Source organism: Pogona vitticeps, chromosome 14 (genome assembly GCF_051106095.1).
Source record: "Pogona vitticeps strain Pit_001003342236 chromosome 14, PviZW2.1, whole genome shotgun sequence".
Taxonomy (NCBI): Eukaryota; Metazoa; Chordata; class Lepidosauria; order Squamata; family Agamidae; genus Pogona; species Pogona vitticeps.
The window spans coordinates 11,023,233-11,038,382 of record NC_135796.1 but is presented as its reverse complement, the minus strand read 5'-3'; the positions used below and the strand labels follow the sequence as shown (position 1 = coordinate 11,038,382).

The following is a 15,150-nucleotide window of genomic DNA, read 5'->3' as shown; positions in this document are numbered from 1 at the left end:
GCGGCCGGTCTCCCTCACCCGCCCCGCCGGCCCCGGGGCTCGGCGGGGCCCGCCTGGCTGTTACCTTCATCAGCCTCCTGCTGGCCGCCATCTTGGATCTGCTGCCGCTGCCCCACAATGCATGGCGGCCGCGGCTGCGGACGAGGCGCCTCGCTCGCCTCAGCGCGGCTTCCTGGGGCGGCTGGCACACACACACAAACACACACACACAGAGAGACGCAAGCGGGGAGGGGGGTGTTGTGTGTGGAGGAAGAGGCGAGGAGCGCTGTGTAGCCGCCCTGCCTCTTTTCTGAGGGGGGGTTGTGGCCCCCTTTCCCTCAAAAAGCGCGCGCGCGTGATGGGGGGGGGCGCGTCATGGAGACTTTTTAGGGCCTTCACACAACTCCCCCCATGAGGCCCCAAAGGTTCCCTCAGGGCAGCCTTCAGCCAACCTGAGGCGACACAGGTGGAGTTTTTTTTTGGGGGGGGCACTGGAGACCCTTGTCTCCAGTGTTGGCCTGCTCAACCCCCCCCTTATAAATAGTTCCATTGTCATACTTTTCTGACAGTTAAGAGATTTCTTCATATATATATTTGAGGGATGATGGAGAGCAGGATCTGTTCTCCAACATCCCAAAGTGCAAGGATATGCAACAAGGGGCTCAAATTACAGGAAGCATATATATCCCTGCACTCTGGGATGATGGAGAACAGATCCTGCTCTCCATCATCCCTCAAATTTGAGCCCCTTGTTGCATATCCTGCACTCTGGGATGATGGAGAACAGATACTGCTCCTCTGCTTTATGACACTCTTTCAAGTACAGTATTTGAAAAAGGGCTGTTCTATCACCCCTCGTCTTTTCTCAAGGCTCAAGGTACCAAATTCTTTCAGACTTTCCTCACTGGGCTTCCTGATCATCCTTGTGGCCCTCATCTGAACTTGTTCCATTTTCTCAGCATCCTTCTTAAAGCACAGTGCCCAGAACTGGACGCAGGACTCTGAGGAGGCCAAATAAAACAAGGTTTTGCTAGAGAGAACCAGCCCCAGGGTATTCCGACCCACAGGTTTCTGGCCCCTGTCAAGTGCTTTTACTTCTTTGGTGCGAGTAGAATTATTCTGTTTTTGATCCATTTCCAGCACGTGGGATCTGTGGGAACGAATCAAAAGCCTTCCTTTAAAAAAAAATCTGCCAATATCATGATGTTGCTTAAGAGAGCCACTTCAGGATATTGGCTAATTAAACAGTTCCTTTGCTCCTCCGGAAGGGTGAAGGAAGTGAAAAAAAAATTAGCCTCCACTAGAGCAACAGAAACGCTCTGTGTCACTTATTTTAAAACATCTTTGCTTTGGCGTCGAGAAACTGCTTGTAACTGAATCTGCTGCTGTGCTAGTTTCTCAACCAGCCCTTTAAGATAAGGGAAAGAAATGTCTTTGTGTATTAAATGTGTTAGGCTGTGGCAGGCTCTCCAAAAGACCTAATACTCTTATCTTAAAGATCACTTGCTTAAATATATATATCTAATACACATATACTTTTGAAAATCCGACCAAGTAGGATTGCTTGAGGTCCATATGCAATTGGGATGTGTGGATCGCACCAGATGGTACAGTATACCAGACCTCCTAGTGACCCTATTTAGCTCACTCCAGCCTGCTCTAACCCAGCTTTGTAGACTAGCGCTATACTTCTGTCAGTGCAGCCTGAAAAAGCATTTGCCTTTTGTGCAGCCACATCACACTATTGGCTCATGTGATCTACAACAATTCCAAGATTCTTCTCACTTGTAGTATTGCTAAGGAGGAATTTTTGATTCCACCTCCCTTTCTTGTCTTTCTGTTCTTTTTGAACAATTTATATCCTTTTGTTGTTTAGTCGTTAAGTCATGTCCAACTCTTCGTGACCCCATGGACCAGAGCATGACAGGCCCTCCTGTTTTCCACTGCCTCCCAGAGTTTGGTCAAATTCATGTTGGTAGCTTCAATGACACTGTCCAACCATCTCATCCTCTGTCATCCCCTTCTCTTGCCTTCACACTTTCCCAACATCAGGGTCTTTTCCAGGGAGTCTTCTCTTCTCATGAGATGGCCAAAGTATTGGAGCCTCAGCTTCAGGATCTGTCCTTCTGGTGAGCACTCTGGGTTGAAGTGAGCACTCTGGGTTGAATTTTATATCCTTACATTCTAGTAAGTAGAGCCATTTCACCAAGTTTCACATCCCTGTCAAGTCATTTTTACCCTCTCTAACTAACATCTCCAGTTCTTCTTGTTTGTTTCTCATACTCCTGGCATATGTAGACACTGGAGAATATATGCTTTGTGGTCTGCTTTCCTTCTTATATTTTTATGAAATCTATTGTCACAGATAATTAACAGCTAGAGTGTTGGTTTCAAAGGTAGTCCACAACAACAAAACAAGATTGGAAGGAGAAACAGCTGAAATAAGATGTTCCAGAGTGCATTGAAAGGATTAAATATTATCCAGGGATTGTTAGCTCAGTGTATGTATTAATTCATAGCTCTCTTCACAGTCTTGTATATTGACTAGACTTATAAAAGTGCTTGATTGTACAGGGTAACAGACTCTCCAAGTGTTGACTATTGATTGACATTCCTTCCACTTCACATCTTATAGGAAGTGTGGGATTAATCCTTTGAAACCAAAGTTCTTACTCTTAATTATATGTCCCTAACAGTGCAAACATATCCACAGCTAAGGTGAAATGCCACTTGTTTTTTGAAGCTAAAGTGTCAGTGAGGTGAGTATAGAGTTGCATCTTAAACTAGAAGGAACAAGTCTGTAAGTGATGCATAGACACCACTGAACTCAGCATGATTTGTCTCTGAATAGATATACTGTATGTTTAAATTGGCACTTCCAATTTTCATTTTCCAAAAAAGGATTGCCATAGTAGATGATGGGAGAAAACTCTGCCTGTAACCTTTCCCCCCCCCCCCCCCCAGATATGGTGTTGTTTTTGTATACTTTTAGAGTAACTAATTTTAAGCACAAAAAATAAAAAAATCAGTACTAACTTTCCTTAATCCCCACCCCGTGCTCCTTTTTGCATTTTGTATCTGTTGGATTGTAAAATTGCAGACAAAGACTGTTTTTCTTTTCTTAGAAAAGTCTGTCTGTAACCAGCTTTAAATGGATTCGTCTGGCATCTACAGCCATGAAGTTTTGGAACATTCATTCATAATTTTTCTGCATACTCAGAAGTTAATGGTACATGCCTGATGAAGGGATTATTAATCCACAAAAGCTTGCATTAATTATTTGATTTTTGGTGGTCTAACTAAAGGTGTCACATTCTTCTACATTTATATTGTGCAATGACTTCCTTTGGATTTTTTAAAGAAACAAAAAAGGTTATCCAGACAATATATTAAAAATGTTAGGTGTGTTATCATGATCATTATTATTTAATCTGATTGCAATTCGATTTTTAATAACATTTATCTAGATCTGCTGGATAGCTCAGTTGTTTTGGTATCTGGTTAGGAGTTCGATTCCCCACAGTGCCTCCTTGACAGAAGCTGGACTTGATGATCTATATTGGGTCCCTTCCAACTCTGCAGTTTGAGATGATGATGGTGGTGATGGTTATAAACATTGGCTTCCAGGGCATTCCAGGTTGTTCAGGGAAACGTGTAGTTTCATAGTGACATAATGAAGTGAGACACAGAAATTAAGGGGAAATATGAATTAAAAAATGTATTTTGCTGCCTTTTGGTTATACCACTGTTTCTTTGGAGTCGGACCTCTTCAGTAGCATTTCAAATCTTAGAATTGCTTTGTGATTTACTGAATCTAGTGCCCTCTGCTGGACACATTTTAAGTAAATGGAGAGTTAAATACAGTACTGTACACAAATAGGAAATAACTACATTTGTTGGCACGAGAATATCTGGAGAATGAAGGAACGAGGTTTCAAGGTGAAGTGGTTCAAATGTCACCCAGGTGCACAGCAAATTTTGTGATAGTTGCCATAATGGTATTAACATGTATATCCTGGCCCTTTGGAAACAAACAAAATACAGCTTGCACTTAACAACACATCTTATCAATGTTTCATTATTTATTCGTTTTGCTTGCATTTTTTGTCTTGCTTTATTTAAAAGTATCATCTTACATTCTTACTATTTCTGTAAAACAGTGTGGAGTAACGGATGGACTAGGATTCTACAGTCTTTTACTCGGTAATGGAAATTCAAGGGCGGGTGGCATTAGTAAAACCCTCCTTGAACACTTCACATACCTCGAAAACCTTATTAGGGTCACCGTAAGTCAGAAGTGACTTTGCTTATAAAAATACACGTAACAACACTAACTTAGGTACCATGTGTGCAGGAAGGTGGTTTATAAATTAAAGTACATATAAATAAATCCCATAAAGTTCAGAGGGGACTCTTTCAAAGAACACAGATAGGACTAGGCTGTATGTGCAGGTTTATTATATAGTATGTTCTACAAAGAGTACCAATTACTTACCAGGCATTGCTGTGTAAGGACACCAGTGTAGCATTTCATTGCTTGGAAGTTGTGGAAGCCATTAGACAGAAGGAGGAAGTCTGTAATGATCAAAAATCTCTCCCTGCTGGTAATACCATCATCCTTTCTCTAGTGTGATGTATGCCACAGAATTTTGATCACAAACCGCTAGCATAAATAGTTAGTTTTTCAGCATGTGCCTAAAGTTAGAAATTGGTGGAAAATGTAGACTTTCAGAAGGGAGAATCTTTAAGTTACTGTTTTTCTTCTCTGAGAAGAGTCTTACTCAGACAAAGTATCCCTACCTGCAACTTGAAGGGCTCTTCTCTGTTCCATCACTTCAGGACCCCATCACTTAATTTTGCTGCTTGTTTCAGACTCTTATTCAGTCTATCAAGAAACATCAGGTTTATGAATGTGGGATATTGCCACTATGTGCATGGTTCCAAACATCACGAAATAGCTGGACATTCCCTTGCCGTATCATGTTCCCTGTGTCAGCTGAAAAAAGGATGCTAAGCTTTATGTAGCAAAGGCCAGTCTGAATGCTGATTACCACCAGCATCAGCAGTCAAAATGCTATACACTACAGCAGTGGTGTCGAACTGTGGCCCTCCAGATGTTCTTGGCCTTCAACTCCCAGAAATCCTGGCCAGCAGAGGTGGTGGTGAAGGCTTCTGGGAGTTGAAGGCCAAGAACATCTGGAGGGCCACAGTTCGACACCACTGCACTACAGGATCCCCTCTAGTGCTTAGTATCAATCACAAAGCCACCAAGCCCAAGAAAATACCAGAACCAGACTGTTCTCCTCTAGTTAACCACTCATCACCCAAAGTAGTTGTCATGGCTGTTCTTTGACAAGTTCCACGGGTATTTATTGCTTGGATCTCAATTTTTTTTCTTCACAATATATTTTTTGAAAATTGAAAAAGCCCCCTTGCACCCTCTAGTGGCCAAAATAAAAAATAAAAATGGGGGCAAGGAGGCTGAGCATGGCAGAATTGCCCCCATGCCCTCTAAAGCAGTGTTCCCCAACCTTGGGCTGCCAGATGTTCTTGGACTTCAACTCTCAGAAACCCTGGCCAGTAGAGGTGATGGTGAAGGCTTCTGGGAGTTGTAGTCCAGGAGCATCTGGAGGCCCAAGGTTGGGGACCACTGCTCTAGAGAGCCCATGAGGATATTTTGACCATTTTTTCCCCACTTTTCTAACCCAAAATTAAGAAATCTAAGTGGGGCTTAGCAAGTGGAGGGGAAAGCAGGGATAAAAGCCGTGCAGGGTCACTTTGATCCCTGCTTTCCCCTCCACTTGTTTTTGCTCTCTCCTCATCTTACTGCCGTGTATAAGACAACCCTCAATTTTTAGTCTAAAGATCTTAGACAAAAGTATAGTCTTATACACGGAAAAATACGGTAATTTTATAATAATGTTTAAGGAGATTCATGTGACATGACTAAAAGGCATGGTGGAAACCAAAATGGAAATGAATTCCAGACAGTTGAGATTTATTAATACGGTTACTGTTTAACTGATGGATCCTATTTAATCATTATTATATACATATAATAGATTTGATCCTGATCACTGTTACATATGGTTCCCACTGAAGTGCACAGAAGTCATTCCTGCTGAGTTCAGTAGGACGGTCTCTCACGTTAGTATAGGATGGCAGCCTTAAATCATTACCACCTTGTTCCCCCTGATTTCCTGGTCAAACTAAATATAACTAACTTCCTTTTGAGATACATTCAACCCTGAGTGCTCACTGGAATGACAGATCCTGAAGCTGAGGCTCCAATACTTTGGCCATCTCATGAGAAGAGAAGACTCCCTGGAAAAGACCCTGATGTTGGGAAAGTGTGAGGGCAAGAGGAGAAGGGGGACGACAGAGGACAGGATGGTTGGACAGTGTCATTGAAGTTACCAACATGAATTTGACCAAACTCTGGGAGGCAGTGGAAAACAGGAGGGCCTGGCGTGCTCTGGTCCATGGGGTCACGAAGAGTTGGACATGACTTAACGACGATGAGTGGTTATTCAGCATTCGATATAATTATATATGATGATCTGTTATTGAATTGTATAATAACAGAAGTGGTAAGTGCAGCGGTTGGAGCTGTGTATGAATGGAGTTCAATGTAAGAAAGGGGGTTATGGTCACGATGGTTGTTACTGCCATGGTCACCTCCATCACTGGGGCTCCGATCTTTCCCTTGAAGCTGAATCTTCTTTTTCTGCTACCGCTTGTGAACCTGGTGTAGGCCTTTAAGTCCTAGAATGCCATTCGGCATGGCTGATGGTGAGGGGTTACGAGAGTGACCGTGCCTAACATCTGGAAGCTGTGGCAACCCATTTCTGCTGTAAACCAAGTTGGGAGTATTCTTTATTCCAGAGAATCCGTTCACGCTTCAGCAATGACAACGCCCCCACTTCTAGGCACGGTGGCTTATCAGTACTTCCAGCTATGTTCTAAAGTGTGCAAGAAAGAGGGTTGTATGTCTCTCGTATTAAACAGAGTCAGCTCTGACTTGTGAACAAGGCTTTAAGAAGATTGGCTCGATATATTATTCTCAGGTATTAAGGTTAAATAAATAAACTAGACATTAAAGAGACTGTTGTTCCTTCTGATTAACCTGTTCTCCCTCCTACCATGAATTTCCTCAGAAATGCACACCGCAGGATTTCAACCCATGCTTTCCACCTGCAAGGAAACAAACAAACAAACAAACAAACAAATATTGAACGCAAGATGCAGACGTGAGGAAATAATATCTTTCGCCACTGGAGGGAGCGCTTCTCATTAAAAAAAACATGCTCCGTGTATTGTCTAGTTTGAGCCTCAGGGCCATTGATTTCAATGGAATTTGCATTCATACTCCGGGCATGCTTGGTTAATTGTATGCAGTGGAACTTAACTTCCAAATAAGTACGCCTGGCATTATAACTTAAAGCTGCAGGCACATACACAAAGTCCAGGAAGAAAGGTGACAAAGATAGAAAGAAATCCAGGATAAGGTACACATTTTAACTGCACAGACTAACGCGGCTACCCCTTCTACAACTACAATTTTAACTGAAGTAGCTTTATTTCTAAATTTGGACAATGAGATTACTATTCTAATTCTTGATGTATCTCTGGCTGGTCCCTTTTAAAGGGGAGCACTTAGAACAGCCCTAACCTTGTAAGTCCTTTTGAGTTCAAAGCCCAAAGAAAGCACTGCAGAAAAAAAACGAACAAACAACAACAACAACAACCACAAACAGACAAACCATGTCCCCACCCCACCCGCAAGCCACATTGGGTTCAACAGGGGCAAATTTCTTCTTGAACCCAAATCAGGCAAAAAGCCTTTGTTGTCAAATCAAAGAATGGGTCTGATCTTTCATTCTATACCTGGGAGAATTCGAAGATTCTCCCTTTCAGAGAATCTTCATGGGCGGTTGTTTAATCAGCAGCATCTGGCACTGGGAGTGGTAGAGTCCTGAACGAGCAGAAGCGAAGACATCTTTGGGAGGCCAATTAAGTGGCCTTGTGGAGCAGATGACAAGGTAAGCAACGACTCCGATGCCGTTTGTCCGACACCCATCCTTATGCCTAGAAGCTGCCTGACCTTGCTATATAGCAATATTTCTGCTTGGATCAGAAACTGCTAATTAGAATTGGGAATCTTAAGTGGAATTATTCATGTTAGGTTAGGAATGCTCAATAGACTAATTGTGAGTGTTTTTACTTGGAGTTTACGCTCATTCCCGTGCAAACGTGCACAGAAAGGCAGTTTCAGAGCAATCAGAAAGTGTGTTTGTTATGATGAATTAGTTCCATTCCTTTCAATAAGACTTAAGCATGACAGACTTTATTCGGGTGAGGCCTAAGTGTTCCAGCTTAAGCATTCATTGGGTTATTCAATAACTCAAAATTTCAAAACAACTTCCAGTTTATGAAACGGGGATGTTGCACTTCCGTATCCAGGGTTCAAAATGCCAGGAAATGACCTGATAGCGCTACACAAAATTACGCCTTCATTGCCAGCAGGAAAAAGATTGCCAAGCTTTCCATAGTGAACGGCAGACTGAATGTTGACAGCGCCAATGGCAGCAGTGAAGATGGTCTACAGCAGGGGTCCCCAACCCCCATTCCGCGGCCCGGTGCTGGTCCATGGGCTTGTCAGAACTGGGCCGTGGAGACAGATCTTCCCATTTCCAAACCATTTCGTAGGATTAGGCAACTTGAGGAAGAAGAGTTTACATTTTAGAGCTCTTTTGAAATAAGAATTAAAAAAGGGGAGAGCTGGGAGTAAACAAAGATTGTCACTGGAAACCCAGGTCAAAATTACCCATACTATGTGTAAGAAAGGCTTTGAAGAAAGACAGGAACTCATTTGGATGTGGTGTCGGAGGAGAGCCATACAGATACCACAGGCAGCCAGAAAGTCAGAAAAGTGGGTGCTCAATCAAGTTAAGACTCAACTCTCACTAGAACAGAAATAAATTGAGTACAATCCCACAATGCACATACAATGAGAATACAAAACTGACCAGAAAAGACAATATTGCTGGGGAAAGGGCAGGGGGGACCATTAGGAAGAGAGAAGAACATAACAGGAGATGTTGGTTTACAAAATCTGAGCAGAGCTCTTACTTATATAACATTTTGGAGGTCATTGACTCATATAGTTACCCTTCATCAGAAGTGCCTTGATGGCACACAACATCTTTGGATTTTTCTCCTTAATTACCATACAATTGTATACTGTAGTGACCAGATGGGTGCAAAAGTTTATCGCATTTAGGTATCAAAGCTCTGCTAACATCAAGTGAGACCATCCCCAACCACAAAGCAAAAACAAACCAAACCAATAATTTTAAGCTTAAACAAGTGAGCTTCTGAATATTTGTTCTCTATTCTTTTAAAAATTGTTTAAATAATATTTGAACAACCAGACACAGAATCCCTTTGGTAGCCACAAATGCCTGTTTGGCCAGGAAGGAATTAAAAAGTTATTCCCTTGAGAGTCACCAATTTATGTCCTGACTGACAGGGACAAAACCCCGCAACAATGTTTCTAACTTTGGAAGGTTCCCACTGATAAACTTGTTCCACCCAGTTTATAAGAAAGTCACTGTTATACCCTTTTGAAATGACTTTTTTGAGGATCAGTTTTTCACCTGCTGCAGCCTGGATTCCTTCCAAATAATAATAATAATAAACCAAACCAAATAATAATCTAACCATCCTCTTTCAAAATAACCAAGCTTAGTCTTTTCAATTTATTTCATCTGTTTGCTGACAAAAAAAGGTTGCCAGTGTCTTCACAGGGAGGTATATCATGTCTATACTTTTAAAAAATCATAACTTTAAAATGATGTGACCAAAATTTGTCAGAGAGCAACATTATACTTTATACTCCTACTGTGCCAAATTTGGCACTATTCTGAAGCCCAGTTTCAAAGCTATAATGTTTTTGGGGAGCTGCCCCTCTTTTTTGAATTGTCTTGTAGAATGGTGATTTGCTCTGTCAGCACAATATCATCACTGCACTCTCATGCAGTGATAACATAATATAATAGGCAGTTTTGTGTATCCCCCCACCCACCCAATTTTTGTTGTAAATGCAAGAAGGTTCACGTGTGTACTAGTTTATGGCGTAACTACAGTGGCTGCACGCATTCTCCACCCGTCTTCCCCATCCGAGTGTCCTCTATAGGGTTTGGTCTACAGTCCCCATCATCTCCATTCAAGGGTGGCCAATCTTATTGGTCAGAAGAGATGAACTGCAGATCAAGCTTTCCCACCTGTCCACTTAACAATGAGCTTCTAGAGAGTCGCCCCGACTCAGAAAAGCAGACATTTAAATTCTGCTAAGATTGGTACTTGCCCCACATGGATACTCTTAAAATCATACGGCTTTCATAAAATAAGACTGAGTTCCTTTTCTAGCAATGGTAAGGTCTACCACTGGATGGCAGAAGAGCCCAAAAAGTTACATGACTTCATTATCCAGTTCCTACTGGAGAAGCTGAACTTCCAATTAAAATTTAATTTTACGCTTTCTCCCGAACATTGCCCTGCTTCGGCCCGTATACTTACAGCGTGGCATTGACAGTGGCAAGAATTATGGTTCAGATCCTACCTAGTTCACAATGATACTGGACCTTGACTTATGCCAACAAGGTGGAATTATGGCAAGTCATGAGTTTCAATGTCTAGTGCATTCATTCACAACAGGATGTTACCTTTAGTCCGTAATAACTGAGTGACCACTATCTTTTATATCACAAGTAAAATTATGCTCTTTTAATCCTACCATCGAGTCCCTTTACTGAGAGAAAGGCAACCCAACAATAATAACCATCATCAGTCAATGTTTTTCTAATTTTTCTAATTTTGATGGACTGTGCCTGGTGTTTTTGAATTACTACTACTGCTACTTGTGGAGCAACATGTGCGTTTGTCTCCAAAGAACAGATGAGAGGAATCATTCATGCTCAGGGTCTGATCCAGAATCGGACTTCCCTGGACCGAAGGTGTCTCTCTCTACCTGACTCTCTCTCCCTCTTCCTGTACTGCATCGGTGACCATGTCTTCTATGTTGCATTTTTGGTGGGGATGCAGAGAGAGGGCTGGAGAAATTGGCATGGAGGGAGAGGGGGAATAGGCAAGGAGGTCTACGTTGGCTAGCTCAGTTTCCCGCACTCAAATCAAGATCCAGTGAATTGTCAGCATTTAACGAGAAGCGAGGGGGATCAGAGAACAAAACTGAAATAATTGAAATACAGTATCAACTGTGGGTCCTGATGGCAATTTTTAGAGTGTATATTTTAATTGCATTTTAATTGTTTTGTCTTTTTATTGTATTTCAAATGTTGTAAGCCGCCCAGAGACTTTTGGGTAGTGTGGGCGGCATAGAAGTTAAATGAATGAATGAATGAATGAATGAATGAATGAATGAATGAATGAATGAATGAATAAATAAATAAATAAATAGGTGTGAAATTGGCATATTGAGGGAAACAGGGCATCCGCCCACTCTGGCTCCTATCAGATCGTGTGTGTGCAATGCATGTGTGTGCCCTTGCACACATGCTGTATAGCCAGAGCTTAAATGTAATTTTTTGCAATTATAATAGTAGCCATATGCCATCGAGTCAATTCTGACTTATGGTGACCCTTTTCAGGGTTTTCCAGGTAGACAATACTCAGAAGTGGTATACCATTCCCTTCCTCTAGGGGGTGCCCTGGGACTGTGCAGCTTGCCCAAGGCTACCCAGGCTGGCTCTACTCATAGGAAGCAAAGTGGGAAAAGTGAACTCCCAGCTTTTGGCTCTGCAGCCAGAGACGTAAACCTAGAGGAAAGGAATGGTCAACCACTTCTGATTATTCTCTGCCTGGAAAACCCTGAAAAAGGGTCGCCGTAAGTCAGAATTTATTTTTATGGTCCTTGATTACTATTTTTCCTACTATCGATCCAAAAATCCAACATTGCTAGTGGGGGATCCTAAGAAGTGACTAAAAAAGTGGACAAAGAAGACAGAAACCCTACTGAATTCTCTTAATTGATATTTTGATTTCTTTGCCAAGATTCCAAGATTGTGCGATACCGGCAGTACCGACAACGTTTACGCCACTCCTGGCTTTTCAGACCCTTCTAGCGCTCTGGCAGAAGAGTGCAGAACGAAGTGGGGCTCTATTATCTATCCACAGACCAGATGCCTAGCCTGCTTATATCTCCCTGACGATTTCTGCTTGTCCAAATATAGGAATAGAACAGAAGCGGGAGGGTCGCAACAAATCCTTTTGTTCATAGATACCAGGTCTTGAAAAAATTACTTGTTTTCTGAATGACAGATTCCAGACTCTCTGATCCCCTTCACACCTGACTTTGTCTTTAAGCAGGATTGATCTCTCTTTTTTTTTAGATTAAGTAGTGATTAATCCTGGGACTGGGCAGGGTGATTGAAAGTTTAATTATTTTTAAAGCAATTTACATACCCCCCAAAAAAGGGGATGCAGCAAGCATCAATTCTGAAGAATGATCCCCCTTTTTCCCCCTGACCCCAGAGAGAGATACAAACATCCAAAACCTAATAGCACTTCTGCTCCGAAATGATTTTATTTTATTTTTAAAAATTGCATGCAATGCTCAAGAAGAAATACATCAACATTTCTTCAATTGATTGGTGGCCAACAAATGTCTCTTTTACAAGGAGATGATCCAGCACGAACTGCTGGATAGCTCAGTGGTTTAGGCTTCTGGCCCCAGAGCCAGAGGTTTGGAGTTCAGTCCCCCCCCCCCACTGTGCCCCCTTGAAAGAGGCTGGACTTGATGATCTATAGGGTCCCTTCTAGTGGTGCAGTTCTAAGAGGATTATTATGTTTATGGTTTAGAGCAGTGATTCTCAAACTGGGATCCCCAGATGTTCTTGGACTGCAACTCCCAGAAACCTTCACCCCTAGCTGTGCTGGCCTGGATTTCCGGGAGTGGTAGTCCAAGAACATCTGGGGACACAGATGTTTCGAGGACCACTGGTTTAGAGGACAGAGCAAGAGGTAATGACTCTTCAAATCCCCACCTGGCCATGAAAGCTTACTGGGATGTGTGAGTCAATGGTAATTCACGTCTTGAATATCTCAAGGGGTGACTACATGATGGAATACAGTGGGATTTGCAGCAGTTATAACGCGGGTTTATCCAAAGTATGTCTGATCACACAATGCAAACCCCGATTCAAATCAAATGGCCCCTTTTTCTCCCAACGGTGGCTTTCCCCCTCCACTGCTCCTGGGGGGGACTTCTACTTTTTTAAAAGCCAGAAATGATTTGAAGCGACTCTTTCCCCCGTGTGATCAGTTGATTCGTTTCTGTGAAGGCAGGAGAGGGCTGCTTCGGTGACACAAGGAGCTGAGATGTGATGTTCAGGGTCAAGGGAATACCCACCCCTAACAGGAGGAGAAGTTTTTTTTAAAAAAAGATTGCCCTACTGCTGATGCAAATCTCCTTGTCTGTTCTGGAGGAACAGGATTCCCATTGTGGTGTCGCGGATACAGCGATAGGTGAGAACTCTGAAGAACAGGGTTCGAATCTCTGCTTGGCCACAGAAACTGACTGGGGAAGCTGAACGGGTAAAACCACTCCTTAAATATCTCACTTGCCTTGAAAGTCCTGTTAGGGTCTCTCTGTAAGTCTGTTCTGACTTGACAGAAGACATATACAGAAGCAATAACTCATGCTATTTGGTATTGCCCTTTTCATCTTGATGTTTAGAAAACTTTTACTGAGCCTTGTTTAAAATCATTTCCTAGATGTTCAGAAGCATCTTACACCCTTTTCTCGCTTTCAGCACAGAATTTAAGTATGCTGTGTGATGCGACAACATTTTGCATGGCTGCAGTCAAAATGTATGAAAGGAAGCTTTTGGTAAATTTATCATTAGTCTTTAATGATCAGCAGCAACTTTCTAAATGGGGAACACATTCGATCCTGACTATGCCACTAGAAGATTTTTAGTTATGTTATTTTTATGTTTTAAGGGTGACAGTAATGCAGGTCCTTGGAATAACACATTTTATGTATTTATGGTTTATTTGTATTCTGGATATTGGTCATTGACTGTAATAAAGTTTATCTATTCCCTTTGATCGTCCTTAAATATTTTTTATTTTTAAAAATATATGAGATTAGTGCTAGATCACCTTATTACTAGGATTGATATACTACTTTAGCGCTAGATCGTCTCCAGATGAGATTTTTTTTCCCCGCTTGAAATTACAAAGAAAACAGAAACAACCCAGATGAAATAAAAGACATTCTTGTGGGATGTGGTATTTCTGTACACGTTAGGAAGAACTTTGGAACGCTGCCACCTTTCCCAGAGCAGAATCTCAACCCTTTCTAACCAAGTAGCTTGACAGCGAACCATAAAAAGATCAGAAATGTGAATCACATCGCATCCAGTGTGAACACTGAACCCCCGAATCGATCCACAGCCTCGTATGATAATTGACTGCGAATTCAGCCATAATACAGGTTGTAAATCAAATCACACCAAAGCCAAATTGGAATGAATAGTTGCAGCCTGCTCTTTAGAAACTGCTACTGCTTCTAAGCAGTACAGTATGCTTATTTCTTTCTTTTAAAATACTGAAATATTTAGTCAGATGTGCTTGAATGGAAAAGGACTTGATGCAAAATTTAAAGCCTGAGAAATAAACATGGTGCTAAAATCTTGTGCTTAGACACCGTGGCAAAAACCCACTTCTTTATACTCACTGGCCTAACTCAACGGGCATAAATCAAGATGCAGGACTCACTATGTCCTCCATCTAGTGGGGGGTTCGTTTCAATTCCAAAATCTTGTTGGAAAGAAATGATTAGATAGGCAAAGCCTTACTCAGGTAAGTCCCTGAGTAGACTACGGTCTACTCATCTCTATCTAGGACTTCCCTTGATGGCAATCTGAAAGCTTCAGCTGGTACAGAGGTGCAAAACTGCTTATGGTGGTCAGGCTATCCTTGCCTATAACAGTGATTTTGCACCCGCTAAATTGGGCATTTCTCCTTTGGAAAGCTCAGTTTAAAATGGGGGTCGTAGGGATCTTAAAGCCATCTTGACAAGCCCTGCTTTCTGTCCCACTGCTAAGAGTAATCTTCTTGGCAGGTACCAAAGGCACAGGAAGAGAC

The 15,150-nt window shown here is 42.1% G+C and overlaps 1 protein-coding gene across 3 annotated transcripts in view; it reads right to left on the bottom strand.

Annotated features, from left to right (window-relative positions):
• UBE2L3 (ubiquitin conjugating enzyme E2 L3) overlaps positions 1 to 15,150 on the bottom strand; it is a 227,381-nt gene that overhangs the window by 29,165 nt on the left and 183,066 nt on the right. Inside the window, exon 1 of one of the 3 annotated variants that reach the window (XM_020811096.3) lies at positions 65 to 216. The exons of the other annotated variants lie outside the window; for them this stretch is intronic. Within the exon in view, the coding sequence (XP_020666755.2) occupies positions 65 to 91 (27 nt within the window). The 5' untranslated portion in view covers positions 92 to 216. Of the gene's footprint in view, positions 1 to 64; positions 217 to 15,150 lie in introns of those variants that run through there. 3 annotated transcript variants of the gene reach the window in all.